This window comes from Canis lupus, chromosome 11 (genome assembly GCF_048164855.1).
Source record: "Canis lupus baileyi chromosome 11, mCanLup2.hap1, whole genome shotgun sequence".
In the NCBI taxonomy this organism is placed as follows: Eukaryota; Metazoa; Chordata; class Mammalia; order Carnivora; family Canidae; genus Canis; species Canis lupus.
This window is the reverse complement of record NC_132848.1, coordinates 23284739-23306170: the sequence shown is the minus strand read 5'-3', so window position 1 is coordinate 23306170 and position 21432 is coordinate 23284739. Positions and strand designations below refer to the sequence as shown.

At 35.6% G+C, this 21432-nt stretch overlaps 1 protein-coding gene across 1 annotated transcript in view; it reads right to left on the bottom strand.

Moving 5' to 3' along the window:
- Nucleotides 1-21432, bottom strand: part of SMC1B (structural maintenance of chromosomes 1B) — a 71412-nt gene that overhangs the window by 29209 nt on the left and 20771 nt on the right. The window contains exons 5-12 of the mRNA XM_072843551.1: nt 19208-19446; nt 18502-18760; nt 17455-17595; nt 13548-13630; nt 12761-12968; nt 10073-10258; nt 8543-8722; nt 1679-1825 (exon numbers count right to left, since the gene is read on the bottom strand). Of these exons, the coding sequence (XP_072699652.1) occupies nt 1679-1825; nt 8543-8722; nt 10073-10258; nt 12761-12968; nt 13548-13630; nt 17455-17595; nt 18502-18760; nt 19208-19446 (1443 nt within the window). The remainder of the gene's footprint in view (nt 1-1678; nt 1826-8542; nt 8723-10072; nt 10259-12760; nt 12969-13547; nt 13631-17454; nt 17596-18501; nt 18761-19207; nt 19447-21432) is intronic.

Genomic DNA, 21432 nt, shown 5'->3' with positions numbered 1-21432 from the left:
CAGTTCCATCCACGTTGAAGCAAATGGTGGGTATTTGTCATTTCTAATAGCTGAGTAATATTCCATTGTATACATAAACCACATCTTCTTTATCCACTCAAGATGACCTTTTAAAAAGCTACTGAGGTTTCCATTATGGACAAGCATATGATCAGTTTTTAAAAGTGTTTCATGGATATTCTAAATAATAGCTCACATTTATTGAGCACTTACCAGTGTTCTATCAAGTTTACATTATTAACCTACTTAACTCTTTCAACAGTGCTATGGAAGAGGCATTATTGTTATCCCTACTCTCAGTCCAGGGTCCAGGGAGGAGGCTGACTACAAAGAAACCAGGGCGGGATGGAAATGTTCTGTGATTGTGGGGGTGATTAAATGACTACATACATTTGTCCAAACTTACTGAATCACACACTTAAAGTAGGTGGTGTATATAAATTCTACCTCAACACAATGAAAAGTCAAACAATATTATTTACAACATATATGATTAAGAACAAATTTACTCATTATACAAATAATTCTTAAGAGTAGGTAGCAAAATAATAAGCGCCTAATAGAAAAATGTACATAGGAGATAAAGTTTGAAGAAAAAATTACCAAGAACCAATAAAACAAGGGGAAATGCTCAATCTCAGATATAATTTAAGAAAGGCATACTCAAACAATTAGATTATATTTATATAAATATAAATATATATAAATATCATATATATATTACCAATCAGACTGGTAAAGATGGAAATATCTTCTAATATCTCATGTTGCAATTCAGCGGCATACACACTCTACTACAGGTGTTCTTTTGATGGGAACTTAGCAACACCTATTAATAGTTTAAATATGTATAGCCTTAGACTCAGAAATTCCACATATAGGAATTCATCTTAAGAGATATATTTATACAAATAAAGATATTTTAAATAATAACAACAAATATTTATATAGTACTCACACATGCCAGTCACGGTTTTTTTTTTTTTTAACTGGATTACATGATTTAACCCTTAAAATAACTCTAAAAGGAAGGTACTTTTATTATACTCATTTTATAGGTGGGAAAACTAAAGTACAAAGAGTTTAGGTAACTTGCCCAAGGTCATAGTGTTAGTAAGTAGCTAGTAAGTAGGTTAGCCAGGATTTAAAGTCCAGCAGTGTGGCTACACAACTCATACTCCTAGGTACTGTGTTATTCTCCTTCTCTATAGAATGTTTAATGCTGCCTCATTTGTAACCCAAAATGTCCATTGTCCAGCAAAACCCAAAATGTCCATTATTGGAGACTGTTAAGTAAACAACTTTTACAATGAAATACCAGGCAGGATTCATTACAAATAAGTGGTTCTCTGTATGCTAAGATGAAAATGTTAAATGAAAAAGCTTCTTGTAAACACTATTTGTAGCAAAATCCCATCATAAAGCAAACAGGAAAAATAATACATATGGTTGCATATACAAAGAAAATTCCTAGACGCTATATATCAAACGATGTTTAGTAAATATCACTGAGCTATGAGGATAGGTAAGAGAAAGATTTTTATCTTTTACTTTATTCTGTTTTGCTTTACTTAAAGTTTTTTAAACTATAAACATGGTACTTTTATTACCACAAAAATTAGTTTAAAAACACAATTATTCTACTTAGTATTCCACAACTTTTACAGCATGGGCTTACTTTTAATTCTTGGATCAGCTGGGCTCTTCTGTCTCTTAAGTTTTTTATCTCCTTCTCATCCCAGCATCTAGCCTTGTATTTTAAGTCGCTTGACCCTCCAGAGATCACCCCAGATTTTAAAAATAATGTTCCATCAAGAGCTACTGTCTGTAAAATTAAAAACATTTTATCCTGGAGAAATGCACATAAGGAAGATAAAAATAGGATATAAAATGGCAATTTTTATAGCTGAGAGTTTATAGATGAGTAAAGTACATACTGAAATTCACTAATAAAATACCTCACTTAAAGAGGGACACTAGCTAATAAACCACAAATACAACATTCTGTTTTGCTAAGGCCCAAAGCAATTCTAGACAACAAACCAGCAGCAGTTAAAAAGGTTAAAAATAAATAGTATATTAGTTCCAAACATGTTCAATATTGAGAAGCAAACACCAAGGGTATTGTACTTAGTATCAAAAAGCTTGCATTATATAATCCTGTATTTTGAAGATTTGTTATCACATGTCAATGGCATATTATGAAAACAGCCTTAGCAACTTTAGGACAGCAAACATAGCACCTTCTCCAAGATGCATATGAAACTGTGATCAAGAAAAAAATTTAAATGGAGTCAAAGGTATAAAATAGCTTCAAGTTTATAGTCCTGTGATTACATATATGCTTTATAGGATACATGATTCTTAATGTTTTGTAAATGTTTTGTAATTATTTTGTGAAAGCAGGAGAGGACCATGTTTGGAAGACTAAAACCATGCAACATGAGTTTAGGAAGAAAAAAAAAAGCCAACAAATAGGAGTTTCATTCATTCCTTCATTCAGACAAACCCTCCCCACGTGCTACTGTGTTTGAGGCATTCTATACTGGGGACTAGAGAGACCAATGGGAGTGACAAATGGTACTGCCCTCAGTCAATCATGCTAGTGGGAAAAGAAACATATCATTGTAACATAAAGTGATGAAAAGCCAGAGTCATATTCAGAGCAATCTGGAAGCATAAAATTGGGGGGGTCCTCACCCAGCCACTCCATAAAAGGCTTCCTGAAGAGGGGAAGGTATTCACTGTATCATATCAGAAGAACTAGTTAGAAGCTAGGTAGCTATATTTAGCAGAAAATTCAGTTTATTTCTCTCTCACAATTACAAAGGTACACATTAAAGGGTTTGTATGTGGCTCCATAATTAACAAACCCAGACTCCTGATATAATATTGCTCTATCATCCTTAGTATTTGGATTACTCTTCAAGGGAGACAGCCTTTTTATTTTTTGGAAGGTCTTAGGGGCCCTCTTCCCTCCCAGTTGTTAGTTTGGCAGTGAGTTTGGTCACTGGGTCTGAAATGGCTCTTTGGACAAACACTAGATCTTTACTGGGCAGCAACAGCAGAGGCAATAGAAACTGAGCTCCTGATGGGAAGCTCTCTCTGGTTGGGAAGGGAGTTTCCCTGACCAGGAAGCCTACTGTTACACACTTCACTGATTCTTCCAACATCTCCACAAAAAATAAAGTGTTATGGAGACAGCATCCCTCTCCTGGAATACTTTTAGCTCACGCTATTTTTGACTGGCCAAACCACACCCCTATTGAATGAAAGGTAAAGATCCACACAGGCTTTTAAGTTCTCCATAAAGCTTACTTTACTATGTGACTATGTGTCACTAGTGATGCGTGTGTATTCTCTTATATGACAGTTTTCAAAGTCATTTTGTAGTCCAGGAGAATCCTACAGCTCTAGCTATTGTGTCTACGTTTTAAGATAGAAGGTAAAAGGGTTCTATTAATAAACTTTCCTGGCATATCTTTGATGACTGCCATTTACTTGCAGGGGCCCCTCCTAGTTAACACAGTAAGATCAGGTTTCTGTTAGCAAGGACAAAGGGGATAGGGATACAGAGGCAACTGCAGTCTCCAAAACAGACAGGTAGGAAATAACCAGGAAAAGGGTAGTGGCAGGCCACTGGCTATGAGGCACAGACACATAAACAGATTGTGTGTATGCATGTGTCACAGAGGTGGGATGGAGAAAGAGGGAACAAAGAGTTCGGAATTCCTAGCAAGTAAAGTGAGAGTTAAGGAATCAGTTGGAGGTGAGGCTAGCAGGCAGGGCAGACTGTAGAGCCCTTTGTGTGGCATCTTAGGAAGAATGGGGAAGGAGTACAATTGAGGACTGATGGGTTTATGGAGAGCATGGAGGCGGACTAGCACTGAACAGTGTGATAGCACTGAGAGGTGGTCAGACAGGTGCTTTTAACAGACAGACCACTCTGGCAACTATTTGGAAAATGGATTGGTTCAAGTGAGCCAGAAGTGATGGTAAGAAATCAGCCAATAATAGCGAGGATGAAGAAACGGAAAAAGATCTGAGAAATGTTTAGGACATATAATCAGGCAATTATAATCCTCTGGGGATTACAGAAATTACATGGAAATCCCTGAGGAAAAACCAGAACTTCATATGGCTAGAAGAGTTGTACCAAAAATTAAATACAGGAGATCAATATTTAGAAAGAACATAAATTTAGACATACTGATTTTACAGTGCTTGTGGGCTTATATTTTACTTACTTACAACATATATCTTATTTTCTGAAAGAAACTAGATTTTATAAATTATAATAAACATAAATATGCAGTAAGATAACTACAAATAGTAGAGATACGAAATTATACTAGGTGAAAAAAGAACCAAGTATAATAATCCAGACTATTATAATGAGAAATCATTAAATTCAATTAAGCTGGGATCCCTGAGTGGCTTAGCAGTTTAGCACCTGCCTTTGGCCCAGGGTGTGATCCTGGAATTCCAGGATCAAGTCCCACATCGGGCTCCCTGCATGGAGCCTGCTTCTCCCTATGCCCGTGTCTCTGCCTCTCTCTTTCTCTCTGTGTCTCTCATGAATAAATAAATAAAATGTTAAAAAAAAAAGAATTCAATTAAGCTGTTAGATTAAGAAAGATTATTCAATATATGATATTAGCACAGGCAATTAACTATTTAGGGGGAAAGCTAACAGCTACAGCTACTAATGCAAATCAAAATAAATCCCAGATTAAAATTAAAATACAGAAGTGGTACCACCAAGAAAAGTGAAGAAAGGTTAAGTAAATCCATACTTGGTTTCATAGTAAAGACCAACTATGTAAAAACAAAACTTAGAAAAGGTAAGGGATAAGCTGATTTTTAACTATATGGCATAGACACCATGGTACACACTAGACACTTCCAGGGTCTGGCTGCCAGATTTAGCAAACAGAAATATGGCATTCCCAGTTAAATGTGAATTTCAGGTAAACAATGAAGAGTTTTTGAATATATATACATGTGTCCGAATATCTTCTCTTTCAACTCTATTCTAGGAGACAAGTTAGGGATGGTTTTCATTTCCCTTTTTGAGCTCTATTTTCCAAAATTTCTAAACTGCACACTTATTAACTTCTATTTCTGATATATAAAAATCAAATATAATGCTGAAGAAGAACCTCAGTGGGCCTGGCTTGGAGAGAAATGTATCAAGAACTCAGCTACGAAGAATCTGCCACACTGTGCATAGGATTGCCATGACAGCACCCTCTTCCCAGCCACTGTATTCAGGTAAAAATCAACTTCTCCTCTCTAAGCAGGGGGTACAAACAATGATTTTCTGAGGTTATTTTTACTTTATTGCTTGCCTGGCTGTTGCTGTTGTTACTGCAACCATTTACTATTGCATATACTGTGCCCGACGTAGTGCATATATGCTATTTGATTCTATGTTCACAAGCCTATGATGTAGATATTATTTCCATTTTATAGATAGGGGATAAAAGATATTAGGTAACTTGCCTAAGGCCATACGCAGGGACTCTCGTCCAAGTTGGTCAAATATCAATGGCCATGTTCTTAACCACCATGTTATATATATCTCCTTCAATGCCAAAAACATAGTAACAATTTGTAGAATTATAGATCTTAGGGGTTTTAATAGTTCCTGTGTTTATTAAAACAACTCATTTCTTCTAAAGGTAAATATAATCTTGGATAACCTATTTTCATTTGACTTGCAGTCAAATTCTTATTCCAGAAGGACTATAATTTTTATTTCCAGCATGCAATTTCCTTAACTTACAGCTTACATTAGTTGGCCAGGGCAGTAATCCTATCCCCACATTGAGGGTTACATTCCTGAAAAATAACCTGGCTGATGCAACTGGGATTTCATTTAAAATAAGGAGTGGAGGAATTTTTTAAATTACATTAAATAAAAGTTTGAGAAAGTATGGTATGGGGTAGAAAAAAATTCTTTGCCACTAAAAATGTTTTCTGCAGGATTATCAATCATTCCACTGAATCAACTTCAACTGTCTCAAGAAATAGTATTTCAGTGTTACAAACTGCTAACTATAATTCTCCTATAATTTTTGTATTATGTAGATTATACATAATTTTGAAGTTGCCTTTCATTGGTCTAAAAAATAATATACTTTAACATTTTGTTTCTGAATGGATGAGACAGTCACATATTTCAAAGTCCAAAAAATACAAGACTGTAGAGTGAAAAACTCCCCTGGCTGTTGCCACCCATGTGCCTTCCCAAGAGGTAATCAAAGGTGTGAATTTCTTATAGATGCTTCCAGAAATGTTTTTGCATAAACACTTGCAAAATGTTTGATACAGATATCATCCCTTATTTCCCCATTGTTTTTACACAGATGGTAGCATACTTACACTAGTCTGCATATTACTTTCTAAAAAATTGAATAGATCTTGGAGACTGCCTCATTCTTGTATATAAAGAAATTTATTCTTATTTAGGATTGCATAGTATTCCATTCTATGAAAGCACTATAATGTTATTGAACTAGGCTTGTCTGGATTGTTTCCAATTTTTCCTGTTACACAAAATGGTTCAATAAATAAATTTTGTACATACATATATCATTTCATTTACATGTGAGTTTATCTGTATGTGAAGTTCCCAAAAACTATAACTGGAAGAACTGTACTACATGGAGCTGGTACAAATTCATACTCTCACAGTAGTAAATGGTAGGGCTTCTTTCCTCATAAAGTGTTAGCAATCCTTTTTTTTTTTAAAGATTTTATTTATTTATTCATGAGAGACACACACAGAGAGGCAGAGACACAGGCAGAGGGAGAAGCAGGCTCTATGCAGGGAGCCTGACATGGGACTCGATCCCGGGTCTCTAGGATCATGCCCTGGGCTGCAGGCGGCACTAAACCGCTGAGCCACCCGGGCTGCCTAACAAACTTTTTAATGTTGATCAACCTGACAGGTGAAAATAGTATTTCACTCATTTGGCAGAAAACTTACTCTAGTGTTGGGAAGTCACAATGATGCCACAGACACTGCCCTTTCGTCTGAATTCTGTGAATCTCCACCTGGCCTACCCTGGGGTGGAACCTGAACGGTACTGTTGCCCTTGTCTAACCTTCTTCCCTACATCCCTGGCAATGGTCGTTTTCTGTGAAAACAGCAGTGAACAGGTTTGGTTTTGCACTGGCCCCGAGGAAATGGATCAGGAGTTGTATGGGCAAGAGGGAAGGATGAGAGCCATTGGAGAACTGAGAATGAATTTTTTTCTTTTTAACATTTTTTTATATTAGTAATAAATGTAGTGGAAACAAGCAAAAAAAAGTATTTCAGTGTAATTTTAATGGTAATTTCCTATATTTTAAGTGACGATGAGCTTTCATATTTAAGAACAATTATATTTCCTTTTATGAAAATAAGCTTATTCATATCCTTTGTCCATTTTTCTACTTTGGACCTCGCTGATTTGCAGGAAAATTTGCTCTTTACTGTGAGCTGTAAACATTCTCCATGTTTTTTGCTTTTGCTTACAGTGTTTTTGCCATGCAGAATTTTTTTAGGTTCATGTGAATGTAACTCATCTTTTATAACTTTTGTCATACTGAAATGGTCTCACCATTTCTGACATTAAGAATAAATTTCCCATGCTTTCTCTCAGCATACTTACAGTTTCATCTCCTACATTTGTTTTGAAGCCATCAAAAACGTATTCCGATATAAGGTATGAAGTTTAGATTCAACCATATTCTATTCCAGATGGTACTGTTTTTTCAGCTTACTATTCCCTGCATTTTATTCTCTTGTTCAATGTGTGTAGTTTTTGGAAAAATTATCTTTTCATAAATTACTAGCTAGTTAACGACATTTTTCTGAATCTGCTTTTTGTTACATCATATTAAAAGGGCAAAGCATAAATAGATCTTTCTATTCACTTTTTTGAGTAACAATCATCCAGTCTATGGGAAAGGAAGCAAATAACTGTTTCTCCGGTTAAGGAGAAGGGATGGAATAATCACATGTATTCAAATAGACTCCATATTTTAAATTTTTGCTATATAAATTTTAAAAATATTTTAAAATTGAGTTACCATAAAAATCTTGATGACCAAACTATAGCTAGCAGAACTGCTGCTATATATAAGATAAGCTGCTGCAAACTATATAAGATAAGCTTATCTAATATAGTTTATAAATACTGTATGTAGTTCATAATTTAGCCAAAATACCATTTTGTGATTTAACTTGCACTATTTGAATTTTAAAAATTCTAAAACATGATATCAAACCTATAGAAAGATAATCAAGTCCATGGAAAACCAAGAGCACAAATTCAAGACATTGGATGATTTCTGTGAAAATGTGACATCTATTCAAATGTTCTACACATCCTAAAACAGCGAAAATTCTAGAAGTGGAATAATAGTCAGAAGGTTAAAGTCCCTGAAATATACTTGATACAAATAAGACAAAGCAGATTAAAATTTTGAAATAATGAAAACAAGATACAGTCTAGAGGAGTTACCCCAAAGTATGATCTAAGCCTCTTACTTTCCGTCTCTCAGGTCCACCGAATGCAATATGCCTTGCTTCTTCCACAGTCTCACAGACAAGGCCATTTCCACACACAAACTGAATTACTTTCTTCAGCTGAGGAAAATGAGTCTTTATGACATCAATCACCATTTTACAGCCTTTAATTTCCCTTAATCTTTCATTGATTGGCTTAATCTAAAAGGTTAAAAAATATTTGATATATTAGATACTCTAAAATAAAAACCAAACAGTACATCTCCCAAAAGCATACATACTAGTAAAAAAAAAAAAACAAACTACAGAATGTACTTATACATAGTAAAATTTTGACCAGAATCTGATGAATTATATCCCAACAGTGGCTCATGTAATATTTAAAGAAAACACACTTCAGCAAAAAACAGAAGACATAATTTACAGATTCAATTCTGCCACTGACTAGCTGGGACAAAGCCATGTATGAGAAGTGTTCCATACTCTCAAAATCAGAAAATCTAGTGGGAAAAAATACCTATTTACATATGTGTCAAAAGAATAGCACGTCATGGAACTCAGAAAATCATGTTAGGCTTAAATGACCAGGAAAGCCTTCAGACCCTCTTTGACATGACTTTTAATTTTTAAGCTGGGTTTGTAAATAGATTTTTTAAAAAAAGATGTTTGCAATGATTACTGAAGAACAGCAGGCATGACCTCATTTTTATGAGAAGAAACCAATGAGAACTAACGACAAGCAGGGCTGACAGTCAAATGCAGGGCAGTGCATGTCTGCTCTAACCACTGCTCACGTCGCCTGCAGTTCAGAGTCTTGAAAGCTGGACCAAGTGGAGCATTTTCTTTAGTAGGCAATAAAAAACCAGTAAAGGACATCACTTGTGATAATGGCAAAATTCCTGCTGCAGGAATTTACTCTGGATACTCTAAGGCCTCTTCATGCATATCTTAAGGTCCCAAATTTTGTCTGCTCCACCAAGGGGTGATTGCATAATTAACAGTCGAAACCCAGGGTTGGCATTTCATGGACAGGCCATATGTTTTAACTGTTCTATAGTTTGCTATAGAACAAAATAAATTGCTGGTAGGTTGGTGTACCACTAGAGTAATATCCTCTAGGTCATCAAGGTAGAATTACGGCAAAACTAAATTAGGAAGAAATGATATTAAATCAAGAAATTTTATTCCTGAGGCAGTGGCTCAGTCAGTTAAGCATCTACCTCTGACTTAGGTCATGATCCTGGGGTCCTGGGATGGAGCCCTGCTCAACAGGGAACTTGCTTCTTCCTCTCCTCTGCCCCTCACCACTGCCAGAGCTCTCTCTCTCACTCTGCTCTCTCAAATAAATTAAAAGGAAAAAAAACTTAAAAAAAAAAAAGAATTCTTATTCTTTGCCTACTAATATGTTAACACCTGCTGATTGAGTGACTAACAGGCATCCAAACTATGACTTTTTTTCAATTACTACCATAGTTTTAGGTAATAAAGACATACTTTAAAAGACAAGATTTTATCACTATTAAGCACTAATAAGCATTACAGATTTCTTACATCAAGGTAATCTAGAGCAAGGAATGTCTCTGGTTCAGCTCTTTCTTCCTTCAGAAATCGAATACAATCTTTTGCTACCTTTTCAGAGGTTACAACAATGGCAACCATGTACCGGCCAAAGAGTTTAGTAACAGCCAGCTGGTATTTTTTATGAATAGGATGACAGAGGTCAAGTAGTCTTCCAAACTTAGCAGGTTTCAAAAGAGGAGAAAAACAAACACGTTACTAAGGAACATATAATTCATTGTTTCTTAATATAACAAAGAATAGACCAAAAATGAATTTTATAAAATTATAAACATATTTGAACAGAATCTCATTCAAATGGACATAGGTTTCATCATGAAGTATCAATTTGGGTGTCACACTTCACCTAAGAGAAGAGTAGTGAGGAGGGACTGCCTTACCAAGGTATTAAAATATAAGGCTATGGTAATTAAATAGCATTCATCCACTATCTTAGTTATTAAATAAGAATCAATGAAGTACCTACTACATGCAGGTACTCAGCTAGACATTGTGTGAACATTATAGAAAAAAAAACAGACACTCTGACTTCACAAAGCTTTTAGTCTAGTAGGGAAGAAAGATACAAATAATCAATAATTACAAGCATGTACAAAATACAGCAATAATACACACTATGATAAAGCAGACAGTGCTCTGAGAGTGTGTAACAGGGACCAGGCTGACCTGAGAAGTTAGGGGAATCTTCCTATGAAGGAGTGTTACCTGAAGTCTCAAGAATGGCCAAGAAGTAGACGCAACATCAACACCTTTGCTACAAAATGTCAGAACATCAACCGTCCTGTATCAATGTTCCCTAGAATACTTGAAGATTCAATTTTACATCTTTCTACCTTTTTTGCATGATAATTTCTACTTCAGGAATACCAATTTTTTATGATAGCCCATCATTGTAATTAATATTTATTATCCTGCTCTTTGTTTTTTCCTTCTCCATTCACCTGTAATTAACTCCAATCTTACTTCTAGGTCAGTAATTTGATTTTCACCTATGTAACCCATTCCTTGCTACTTGCAATTTCTTATTAGTTCAGTAATATTGCTTGTTCTTGATTTGTTTTCACAGTTCTGTTTTACTTTTTATCTTGTATTAGTTCATATGTGAATCTGGTTTTAGGAATTCAAGCTCTTATTAAATTGCCCATAGCACAAATTACTTAGGGGGGGATTTTGTTCTGTAACCTTCTTCCAGACTAGGCTCTTTGACTTCTAAATGCTTCTAATTAATTAATTAATTTATTTATTTATTAAATGCTTTTTAAAATCATCCTTTCTTTTTATAGTCATATGGACCTATAGCTGCCATATTGAATCTTTTCCCCTTGTTATGTTTAAGGTGGGCAACTCTATTCCAACTTTGAAGTTGCTGAGGTGGATAACTGTTTTTGATTGCCTCACCCAGAACTGAGACAGTTATCTCCTCTGAGCAACAGGTGACAGACTAAGTATTTTCTGTTCTAGCTTCTCAGTATTTTCTGATCTAATTCCTATTATCTAAGGGCATGGAGGACAGCAAGTGAGACCTGAGTTGAGGCTGTGTGTTATCTTTTGTCTGAACACCTGAGTTTTACCCTTTGAGTTTTTAATTAATATCCCTTACCAAGTTTCTTCTATGGGGGAGTGGGAGAGAAATCCCATTTTTGGGAGAGGGCTTTGAATTGGCCTTCCCTTCCATCTAAGAAGATCAGAGGTTCATGCTCCCTGATCCACAAGTTTTTTAACCAAAAGGTAGCAAATACATATGTGTTTATTTCTTGCTAGGTTAAGGGATACTAGGTGAGAACTCTCAGGAAGTAATTGATTTGTTAGTTTTCCTTCTGCAGAGTTAAGAACAAGGAATGTTATCGTTTAATCTTTTTTTTTTTTAATTATGGACTGTCACCATTTTCTGAAGTTCTGGCATTAGATATAATAGCCTCTTTTATTTTTTGGTTGTTAAACTCATTTTTAAATGAGTTTTGCTATTTTCTTTGGTACTGGGGGAAGGATTCTGTGACTGAGCCTTCCTCTTTCATCACGATCTAGAAGAGCGGTTTCAGAACAGTTTAAGTGGTTAACAGTATCAAAAGCTGGAGGTAGGCCCTCATAAAATAAGGACTACACAGTGTACACTGGAGCTAGTGACAAGAAAGTCAGATGCCATAACCCTAATGCCAGAGGAAATAATTCTGTGAAGTTGATACCCTAATAGGTTAGATATTGCTATATTTGAGCTAATGAAATACATTAGCAAAGTAGATACACAGACTTACAGAATAAAAGTTCATTGTTTCAAAAGCATGCCAATGATGTCTACTGAAAATATATATATATTTTTAAATTCAAACTACGAAGAATATGTGGTTTGAGGCTATCCACCCGGGGTGGGGTGGCCAGACTATTTGATGGCACCCATGTCCTTTGGTGATACTGGTCATAATTTAGACTTTCTGGGTAATATGTTCATGTCAATGATTGTCTCCCATAATTACTTATCTATAGACACTATTGTATTGGAATTTTAAAAAAATTTTGTTGTAATTATTTACTATTATGTTTTAAATATAAATTATCAAACACAAAAGTAAAAGATTTCTGAAATAATTCTACTTCCTAATGACGATAATCCCAAATAAGAAAGATTAGCCTTTTTGTTTCAATTAACTATTCATTTCTTATTACCACAGAATCTGGGTAAAGCCTTTTAAGGTGCTCCAGAACCTCTGCTCTCTTTTGCTGACGAGTTCCCTCATGGCTATCAATTCCGGCATTCTGCAATTCGCTTCTAATAAGATTCAATTCCTCATTAACTTCAGACATTCTTGATTTTGTGTTTTCAATTTCACCCACTAGGGTTTCCTCTTGCTGTTTTTTCTCTTTCAAGCAATCCCTACATAATAACAACAATAAATTACATAGCAAAAAGAAAAAACAAAATTTAATTACAAGATATAATACTCTGTGGTCTGGCATCGCAGGGGAATGGAATAGTGCTTATCAATTTTAAATGATGAAAAATACAATAAAATGAGCCTAGCACTAGACATGGACAAAGAGATTTTAATCATTCTTTGTTGATTCAGAAGATACATACTTCTGAATACTGAGAAAGTAAGGATAGACTGTTATAACCAGAGTAGTCATTGTGGCTTAGTAATAAGTAAACACCAATGAAAAATAGAAGTCCCAGTGGCAGGATACTTAGGTCACATTAGCTTTCGTGACCTAACTTTTATTATAAAATATCAATACCAAAATTTCATCATTTAAAAGTTTATATTTTCAAAACTTAAATACTGTATTTACTTATGTGATTATAATTTTTAATTATCTATGATGAAATGGAAAAAACTGGAGGACTGAGAACATTAGGATACAATCACTGGAAGCCTTCATTTCATGAATATCCCACAAATATACCAGGATCCCTGAGATATAAGAAAGCCACAAGAACTCCTCCTATACCCACATGCATGTTTTTGTATACTCCTCCAACTTCTCTATTCGTTTTTTATGATCTTCTATCTGTTCTTTTATTTGTTTTAGATTTTCCTAAAATAGGAAAAAAAGAAACTTAAAATCAGTACTAGCAACTCCAAACAAATACAATTGACTATTTTTTCACTATATCCCTAGAAATTACTATAGAATTGTAAGGTGTGCTAAATTTGAAGTATGTCAAATATAACTTTATGAAAACACTCTAAGAACAAGGTTTAACTCTGAAAAGGCAGTTAGGGATAGAGCTTTATGCTTACAAGCTTAAGGTTCAAATTCTGGCTTAGCCATTTACTAGGTCTCTGTGGTAACTTCCAGCTCTAAGAGCTGGTTTTCAAAGGTCTCACATATTTCATGTGTCCCTCAAACCAATTCATTCAATATTTACTCCCTAGCTACCATGTAGTAGGAACTAGAGATATGATAATGAACAGAAGGGGTGCGTGAGTGGCTCAGTCATTTGAGCATCTGACCCATGATTTCAGCTCAGGTCATGATCTTGTGGGTCCTGGGATTGAGCCCCTTATCGGGCTCAGCAGGAATTTGGTTGGGACTCTCTCTCTCCCTCTTCCTCTGCCCCTGCCCCCACTCATGTTCATGCTCTCTCTCAAATAAATGAACAAATCTTTAAAAAAAAAAAAAAAAGAACAGCACAGAGTCTCTGTTCTCAAGGGCAGAGGGCTGGTGGGAGGAGGCAGACAAATGCACAGCAATTCCAGGAGAGTGACTTGGTGTTACAATTACATAGAAAGCTGGAAGGCAACAATGGGTTTTGGGACTAAGCCTTTACAGAAGCCTTGTTCCATTCACTTTATCACTAACTAAGTACAAGTGTTGTGTTAACCTTCAACTGGTTTCACCTCTAACCTTTCCCCTATTCACCCTGTGTACCACAGCATGATTAACCTTCCTTATTCCATTACTAAGTGATCTAAAACCAGGAGTGTACCAAAGTAAAAAAATATAATAGTTTTTTAGTGTATACCAGGAAAGAGAATAAATGCCAATTTTCATGTGAAAAAGGACAAATACATTCTATAAAGAAACTATGTCATTTTATTCATTTGTAATACAAATTCACTGAATGAACACTGTACCACAGTTATAACAATAACCAACACATGGTTCCTTTTCTCTAGGACTCACACATTTCAAAATGAAAGTCCCCATACTGAAATTCTATTATCTCACTTATCTTTCATTCAAAGAAGTCCTTCTACAAAATGTCATCTCTGCTACTCATGATTATCAAATAGTTCACCTTCCTACTTATTAGTATTTTCATCTGCAAACTCACAACATGACTAAACTGAGAGGCAGTACAGTGTAGGGTTGAAAAAGTTTATTCTGGAGACAGTGTTTGGAACCAAATCCCAGTTCCTCCACTTACTAGTTCAGTCAAGTTAACCATCTTGTGCCTTGATTCCTTCATCTGCAAAATTCATCAGTTCAACAAATATTTATTATCTGCTCTAGATAAGGAACTATTCCAGGTACTTGGGATGTATCAGTCAACAAAACAGACATCCCTGCTTTTGTGAAGTTCACATTCTAGAGGAGGAAGGTAGACAAATATAATATACAAATTAAATCATGTACTAGGGGGATCCTTGGGTGGCTCAGCAGTTTGGCACCTGCCTTTGGCCCAGGGCATGATCCTGGAGTCCCAGGATCGTGTCCCACATCAGGCTCCCTACATGGAGCCTGCTTCTCCCTCTTCCTGTGTCTTTGCCTCTTTCTCTCTGTGTGTATCTCTAATGAATAAATAAGTAAAATATTTAAAAATAAATAAATAAATAATGTACTAGGACAAATGTTATGGGAGAAACAGAGCGGGGTGAGGGGAACAGAAGTGCAGTGGGGACTGTAATTTTAAACAGGGCCATCAGGGTACGCCTCACTGAGAGGGGGGCATTGAGCAAAGACTTGCAGGAAGTGAGGGAGTCAAAAATGAAGAAATGTAGGGAAAGTATGTTCCAAGTAGAGGAATAACCAGTGCAAAGGCCCAAAGACAGAAATATGTCTGCTGTGTTCCAGAGGCCAGTAAAGGGAATAAGAGGGAGACAGCAAAACATATTTCAAAGGTAAATTGCCATGGGAGAGGTGAACAAATCAGGCAGGTCTTCGAAGGGCATAGACTTAAACTTTATGTGGGATGGTGAGCCACGGGAAGACTTACAAAAGAGCAAGTTTCATGATCTGACTTAGATATTAAAACCATTTCTCTGGTGCTGTCCTAAGACTGTTGTGGAGAAGAAGAGTGGAAATGGGAAACTAACAGGCTACTCCCGGTGGCCTAAATAGACAAACAAACAAAAAGATGGTGACTTGGGCCAGCAGAAGTGGACAGAAGTGATACGATTTTTGGTATACTTTGAAGGTGGAGCCAGCCGAATTTCTTCAGAGTCAAAAATGGTTTCTAAGTTTTCTGGTCTAAGCAACCAGTAAGATTGAATTGTCATCACATAAAATGAGAAAGATCAATATGCGGGAGGCATTTGAGTGTGAAGATCAGAAGTTCAGCTTGGGATTTAAGTTTGAAATGTCTATTTAACATCCAGAATGGAGATGCTGACAAAGCAGCTAAATATATGAGGTTGTGAGCAAGAAATACAAATTTGGGAGTCATCAGCAGATGATATTTAAAGCTATGAGAATATAGATCACCAAGGCAGAGAATGCAGAAAACAGGAAAAACCAGGATGAGAACATAACAGTACTAATATCTACTTTACAGAGTTGTTTGAGGATTAAGTAAATTGGGTTCAAGGCAGGGCTGTAAACATGGAATATACATGGTCTGCACAAAAAAGCACTACATTATAATATTACTGCTGTTACCTCTGGAGAATGTCAAATCCGTTTCCAGAGACATATTTCATTTTGAAATGTCAATCCTCAGCTTCTTCATCTGTACCCTACAGCAAATACCTATTCTTCAGAATAGTGAAACATGCAGGAGCTAATGAATGCAAAGTGCCTAGCAAAGTAATCAATAAACATTTTTCCTCTAAATTCCAATCCACTTATAAATCAAATGTATGTATAATTCAGAACCACTTCCCCTTTATGGTTCTTATCAGAAATGGTCCTGTTCTCAGCATGGCCCACTGACTCCATAGAGTATCACGAGTTGTTATTACTGTTGAATTGCCACAGTAATAATTTTACAGGCCAATGCTCAGTCTTTGGAAAAGGTGGTCAAGAGGCACAGAGGGAAAGACCAACTACTTCATATATCATCGCACTTCCTTTCACCTTGTTCAACCTCCCCATGTCTATGAGGTAGACACATCTGTCCTCATCATACACATGAAGAAATCAAAGCTCAGAGAAGTTAAAAAGTTTAGTTATTTCTCAAGATTACACCAGTCAGTGACAGAGCAAGACTGGCAAAGACTGGCAGGAAGCCATGTCTGCCTTACTCAAGGGCAGAATACAATCATGCTGTCTTGCTGGTCACTTCCCGTGTAGAGAGGGCATGAAGCTCCTCCTGGACCATGTCCTTAATGTTTCCACAGGACTTTGCACTCACCTCTATTACGACAGTTGTTTGTTTTCTCTCTTTTTCTGTCCTCCTTCTCACCTTACTGGACTAAAATAGATGTAAGAACAAAACCTGTATGGTCTGCCCATACTTATCACTACAAAGATGTGTAGAAAATATTAACACGAATGAAGGCACTGTCTACTTCCACCTTAGACCACAATGAAAGAGTACCTGGATGATTCTAAGCAACAAAACAGGGAGTTCAGCACTTTTTAAATTGATTGTTATGTTTAGTGTAAACCCATTTATATATCGAAAAGTTGATATGAAAAGAGAATATACTTTCACTGAAAATAATTCCCAGTCATGACTGCACAAACCAAGGTACCTGAACTTCTCCATGCCTCCGCCTTTCAAATGCCAGTCTCTCTTTGTCCGCCTTCTGTTCCCAGTGCAGCTTTTCCAACTGTTGGGTCATTATAGCCACTTTCTTTCTTACTTGTTCCTTAAGTCCTTTGTAACGATCCAGCTGTAGAAGGAGCATCTAAATATTACTAACTCACAGAAGAAGCGTGAGAGGGAAATTTTAAGATACCATTTACTAGCAGATAATTAATCTTATCAAAAGTTTTACATAAATTAGAGGGATAGTTGGTCATCTTCTCAGGTAAGATAATGTGAACAGAAAATGAAACTCTTCTTATTCAAAACTGCTCAGATAAGTAAGGTATTCAAAACTAGCTTTATAACATTTCTGTAAGAAATTCTTAGAAGAAAAAGGGGATTGATAGTCCAAAAGCAAGAGGATTTCAGATAAAATTGCATATTTATATATAGTTATTTTAGTATATATTGTGATGTAAGATTATCATAAAATTAATGAAAGATAAGTGACAAAAAATTCAGTTGAGAGAATTGTGAAAACTCTGATTACAAATTTTTGTTTATCTACTACCAATTTATAATTAAATTTTTTACATACCAAATTGGATATTAATTCACCACCACATTTATACTACTTCAATCAATCAACTTCCCTCCTGCCAATTAAGTGGTCATGTTTCTTCAAAGCCATGTATATCTTATTTTTAGTTTTTATAATATTTATAAGGAAAAATGATTACTAAAACATAGGAATATTATTAATTATCTAATTTTTATTACAAAATATTACCATGTAGTCTTGTTAAAGTATTTTCTAGGACTTTAATTAATGCATAAGGTTATATATAATACCATCTAATCTTATAAAGTAAAAATAGCCTAGCCTAAAGATTAAATTTAGATTCTATATATAGGCTATTTTCAACCCCCATAATTTAGATGAGGATTGTTTGAAAATAATCTCTTAAAATATCAGAGGACATTCTTTAAATTGTTTCTAAGAAGATCAAATAATAGAAATGACAATGTTCTCATTCATTAACTTGTTCACCTGACTGGCTTCTAGTTCAATGTCTCGCCCCTTGTGTAAGATTTCTTCCTCAACCTGCTTCTCAAAACTTCTCCATGCACCATCTAAATCAACCAGCTCTGTCTCCAGGGCTTTTATGTCATCTTCCTGTTTAGAACACTGTTTCTCACTGTCCTTTATTGATTTCTTAGCCACATCTAATTTCTTGAGGTGGTGAGAAGTATTTTCTTTGGCTTTAATGTATTGAGGCCTTTTCTGATTTAAAAGTGCTTCAAGAGATCTAAAAAGAAAATAAAGTTTGCTTTAAAGTAAATTAAATCTATACTATATAAAGGAAGGAAGTTCTTTTGATCAAATCATACATTTAAAAATAAATTCTAGGCAGCTTACTAAATGTAACTTGGTGTTCTTGATCAGAAACAGGACACTGAGGAAATATCAGAAAATATAAGTAAAGTATGGTCCTTACTTAATAGAAGTGTCTCAACACTGGTTCATGAATTCTGACAAATGTATCATATTATTAATGTGTAAAGTAGCAGAAATCAAGTGTGGGGAATACAGGAACTCTTACTATCTTTGTAATTTTTCTGTGTATCTAGAAGTATTCCAAAGTAAAAAGTTTTTTAAAAAAAATCAACTTTCAAAGTGTCATTTATATTTTTACTTTTTCTATCAATGTACATAAAATCCATCTATTTATTAACATCTACTTGTAAAAACTTACTTTAATTCTTTTTCTGTTTGTTGTAGTTGTCTGGTTAGCATTCCATGTTCCTTCTTCTTGGCTTTCACTGTGTTTTCATGACGAGAAAGAGACTCCTTTGTGACACTCAAGTTCCTACTCACATGCTCTAACTCAGTGTTCAGGAAATGAATTTTCTTCTCATTATGATATAGCTGGAAAAGCTGTAATTGTATCTTATTCATTTTCAGTTCTTCAAGCAGACTCTGATAACGTTCTGCCTATAAAGCAGTATAATTCAACAAGAGTTAAAAGTGAGTATATTTAAGGTGACCTTTCATAAACTCAGCAATAGTACCATCTTTAAGGAACGAAATTATTTCTTATTCTTCTATCATTTATTATTCACAAGTTATTAAATTTATGAAACAAATTACTTATGTCATCAAGAAATAGAATTGTCAAAAGTAGCATTATTTTCAGAAAGTTTCTGGATACACTTATATAATAAACTGGTACACCAGTAAATGATTTTGTTTTCATATACTAAGTGATAGGAAACCATAGGATATGGTTTCCTAATATGTAAATTGAAGGAAGTTATAGGACTTGTAATATCCTTAGCAACTTTATTTTTTTAAGATTTATTCATTTGAAAGAGAGTGCATGGACACCCAGGTGTGCATGAGCAAGGGAAGGGGCAGAAGGAGAGGAAGAGAGCAGATTCCCTGCTGAGCAGGAGCCTGAGGAGGGGCTCAGTCGCTCCACCCTGAGATCATGACCTGAGCTGAAATCAAGAGTCAGATGCTCAACCAACTAAGCCACACAGGCACCTCTCCCTACCAATTTTAGTTTTTTAAAAAAGATTTTATTTATTTATTCATGAGACACACAGAGAGAGGCAGAGACATAGGCAGAGGGAGAAGCAGGCTCCCCACAGGGAGCACGATGTGGGACTCTATCCTCGGACCCTGAGATCATGCCCTGAGCTGAAGGCCAGATGCTCAACCACTGAGCCACCCAGGTGCCCCTCGCCCTAGCAACTTTAAATTCAAGAATTCCAGGTAAAATTCCTGCTATAAGAAATTAAAATTTTTTTTCTGTTAATAGACAAGAATATTAAAATTCTAAAATAGGGACGCTTGGGTGGCTCAGTAGTTGAGCATCTGCCTTTGGCTCAGGGCATGATCTCAGAGTCCCAGGATCGAGTCCCACATCAGGCTTCCTGCACGGAGCCTACTTCTCTCTGCCTATGGCTTCTGCCTCTCTCTCTCTGTGTCTCTCATGAATAAATAAAATCTTTTTTAAAAATTCTAAAATAGATGTAAAATTGAAGAATTTTCTTAGCATTTGTACTATTAATAAAGGAATAATGGGCTGCCTTGAAGGGAAAGCTCCTAATTAATGATGTATTCCAAGTAACAACTAAACAACCATTTGCCATGACATTCATTGTAAAAAATAGTTAGGAAATTCAATGACTGTCCTCATAAAGTTTAAAGTTCTGCAATTCTACATTTCTGTAAACTGTTTCAGTATATTATGAATATCATAGTCTTTCACTGACACCACCTCTCTCCACTAACAAAACGAAGGACATATACACACATGTAAAAATAAGAAAAACAGAGAAACATCACAATGAGAAACATATACACCTTTCATTTATTTCTTCAAATATTAATGATTGTCTACTATGTGCCAGGCTCTTCTTGCTGGTAATGTAGTAGAGAAGATGGAAACAGTCCCTGCTCATATCAGCTTATAAGCTAGTTGTTCTAATGGTGGGGAAGGGGGAAGCAGAGAATAAATAAGCAAATAAAATAAACAAGACAATTTCATACAGCAATATATGTTACAAAAGAAACAATAGGGTAATGCAATAGTACCAGGGAGGGGTGCCAACTTAGATTGGGGTTAGATAGCAAATGTCCACCGGGGAAAGTATCTTTTTTTAACAACAACTTGAATAAAGAGAATTGACCATCCAAATGTCAGGCACATGGCTATCTAGGCAGGGGAAACAGGAAAAGCTCTGAGCTAGAAACAAGCAAAGTATGTTCAATAAACAGTAAAGATTAGTGTGGTGGGAGAGTAGAGGAAACTAATTTAGAAGTGGGTAAGGGGCCAGATCAGAGGTTGGGATGAAGACTAGAGGGAAGCACTATACTGACAGACATTTTATGCAAGAAAAAGACAGAATCTGATTTGCATTTGACAAAGATCACTGTAAGTGCAGTTATCAACCATAAATAAGGCACTATACC